General features: G+C 36.8%; 1 protein-coding gene across 2 annotated transcripts in view; it reads right to left on the reverse strand.

Annotated features, from left to right (window-relative positions):
- LOC110445972 (histidine--tRNA ligase, cytoplasmic-like) overlaps positions 1 to 2,538 on the reverse strand; it is a 33,567-nt gene extending 31,029 nt beyond the window's left edge. The window contains exon 1 of one of the 2 annotated variants that reach the window (XM_021490891.1): positions 2,366 to 2,538. In XM_021490891.1, the coding sequence (XP_021346566.1) occupies positions 2,366 to 2,470 (105 nt within the window). In that variant the 5' untranslated portion in view covers positions 2,471 to 2,538. The remainder of the gene's footprint in view (positions 1 to 2,365) is intronic. The other variant, XM_021490892.1, reaches the window with a different exon arrangement.
- Positions 2,539 to 3,193: the final 655 nt, after the last annotated feature.

Below are 3,193 nucleotides of genomic sequence, written 5' to 3' on the forward strand. Positions count from 1 at the left end.
TTTTTGTTGACCTTTGTCCATGGAAGGTCCCTGCAAAATTTCATTGAAATTGGTTCAGGGGTTTTGGAGAAGAAGTCGAAAATGTAAATTGTTTACGGACGCACGACGGACGACAAACGACGGACGACGACGGACAAAAGGCGATCGCAATAGGTCACTTGAGACTTTGTCTCAGGTGACCTAAAAAAATCAGCACTAAAATTGGCATATACATGATGATGTGGACTATATATATATATATATATGTGGGCTTCACATTTAAAAAAATAAATAAACGAATTTGGTTTGAGACTACATTTTTGGCCATTAGCTAGCTTTTCATGTAGTCTACTTTTGTACTCAGCACATGTGTCATGTGTAAATATTGTGAAAAATCCAGTTGAACGACCTATGCTAAAACGTGAGTATTTCTCTTAACGAGTAGGTGATATTCAATTTAAGACAGGTTTTAAGAAAATGCGTGGGTCATATTTTGGGTTAAAAAGCATGTTTTTTAGTATTTTTTGGCGTTTTTGATGTGGTAACCATGGTTTTCACAAGTCCCAAATCTGGGGAAATCACTTTTGAAAAAAAAATCATTCTTCTAAAAAAAATGTATTCAAAATGTAGTTTATAAATATACATTCATATGTAGGTGTGTTGTGCAGGATGAATCCGCTATTCATGTTTATAAAGACATGCCCTTTATTTTTAGGATCAGGCCATTTCTACTGTACTCTGTACTACACAGGTTATCTTAGACGTTAACCTGCCCAGTTTCGTCTGAGATAACCTGTTTTTAATTGTACACATTGTCCCTAAAAAAAATAGTTGTGCCCAACCTGTTCAATTTACACATTTTAAGGGTCGTCTTCTTAACAGTTAACCCTACTGTTGTGATCAACAATAGTTTGATATGATGAGCTGTTACATCATGAGTGACATTGTTTGTAAGCTGAGGCTTGTGGTGTTATATCTTCTTTATCTCTTCACTGTTTATGTTGACGCCAGAATATCCTGCCAGCAAAGGACCATATTTGGGCAGGAATGAAAACTATCTACATCTCCTTACACAATTTTAAAATAAAATGTAGAAAATTTATGCTGAAAAGATTTTTTGAAATTACTAAATTCTTGTCCTCTTCTCCTAAGTTCTGGTATTCGAGCTGACCATTTGTAGACAGCTAGGTCACACCAAGTACTAGTAGGCTACTACACATTTTGTAAACAGCTAGATCACACCAGGTACTAGTAGGCTATTTGACCATTTGTAGACAGCTAGGTCACACCAAGTACTAGTAGGCTACTACAATTTGTAAACAGCTATGTCACACCAAGTACTGGTAGGCTAGTACACATTTTGTAAACGGCTAGGTCACACCAACTACTAGTAGGCTACTAGACCATTTGTAGACATCTAGGTCACACCAAGTAGTAGTAGGCTACTACCACTTGTAAACAGCTAGGTCACACCCAGTACTAGTAGGCTACTACAATTTGTAAACAGCTAGCTAGGTCACACCAAGTACTAGTAGGCTACTATACATTTTGTAAACAGACAGCTAGGTCACACCAAGTACTAGTAGGCTACTTGACCATTTGTAGACAGCTAGGTCACACCAAGTACTAGTAGGCTACTACCCTTTGTAAACAGCTAGGTCACACAAAGTACTAGTAGGCTACTTGACCATTTGTAGACAGCTAGGTTACACCAAGTACTAGTAGGCTACTACCACTTGTAAACAGCTAGGTCACACCAAGTACTAGTAGGCTACTACACATTTTGTAAACAGCTAGCTAGGTCACACCAAGTACATGTACTAGTAGGCTACTTGACCATTTGTAAACAGCTAGGTCACACCAAGTACTAGTAGGCTACTACACAGTTTTTGTGAGTTCCATATTTTGACTTCGGATTTTGATTTCATCATGGATTCCAAAGCTAAACCCCATTATTACCCATATGCGCCGTTGTACCCAACCTGTTAAAGAGTCATCGACATTAATCCTATTGAAGGCTCTGAAGTAGGATTTCACACACTAAAATACTGGGTCACACACTATACTATTACCCATTTCGAGTAAAGGAATGTGCTGACTTTCCTTGGGTGGGTCCTTAGACCAGTTGTGTCGAGTTTGAATGGTTTCTTGAATATCTGTTTAGTGTGTTCTCTTGTTACCAACCTGAATCCGATATAGTTATTTTATTATGTACTGTGTCAATATCACATCCACTGATACAGAAGATGAAAATGGAAGATATTGATTTGACTAAACAGAGTATAAACAGCATGCAGTGACGGGCATGACAGGATGGATATTTCTAATAACAGAAACGATTCCTTAACAGTAAACGACAATAATGATATCAGAGGACCGACCGCACCTTATCAGCGTCTCCTTTTGATGCTTTCAGTTGGCGAACTACTTCACCCTGTGCGCGGACTTTTTCTTGGAGATTAGCCTTCACATCTGTTTCACACTCAGCCATGATGCAATGCCGGTACTTACGCGATTGATTTACGCTCTCAACACAAACGATTCGACATGGAGTGTTGAACACGACAAAACTACACAGGTTATAGAAACTAATTTTTGAATCGGAATAGCGGCGCCTTATCCGGAAGTACTACGAGTTTTATGGTTTTAATAAAAGATGCATTAAAACCATTTCCAAAAGACGTAAGCCAGACAGTACACATTAAAAATATGGTGTTCATAGAAAAGATGATGTAACTGAACAAAACATATTTTTAACTTCTGTTTTTCTAACATTTTTATACATTTCTTTAGAAAATTTAAATGAAAAATTGTTTTTAACAATTTTTCTTACATTTATGACACTTCATCAGAGACGTATAACGCCATGTGTTATATACGTCTCTGACTTCATACAGGGATTTCTATTTGTTGTCGCATGCCATTGTTCTCAAACATTCAACTATTTAGTACCATATGTCTGTACCAGGAAAAAATAATATTCGCTTGTACGTTTATCAATTATGAAATTTTGTTGAGTTGATGTTCAACCATGACAAAATGAAAGTCAAAATATTTTTTTAAGTCAACTGATATAACCATGACATTTTCACCAAAATAAAATGTCCTGAATTATAATTTCCTATAAAGGTGCTTTGATTTGTCAAAACCGTGGGGACACACTCCTATGCCACTACAAGTACCATTTTTATTTAACTGCATGTTTTTCTTATTA

This window comes from Mizuhopecten yessoensis, unplaced genomic scaffold (genome assembly GCF_002113885.1).
Source record: "Mizuhopecten yessoensis strain PY_sf001 unplaced genomic scaffold, ASM211388v2 scaffold2433, whole genome shotgun sequence".
Lineage (NCBI taxonomy): Eukaryota > Metazoa > Mollusca > Bivalvia > Pectinida > Pectinidae > Mizuhopecten > Mizuhopecten yessoensis.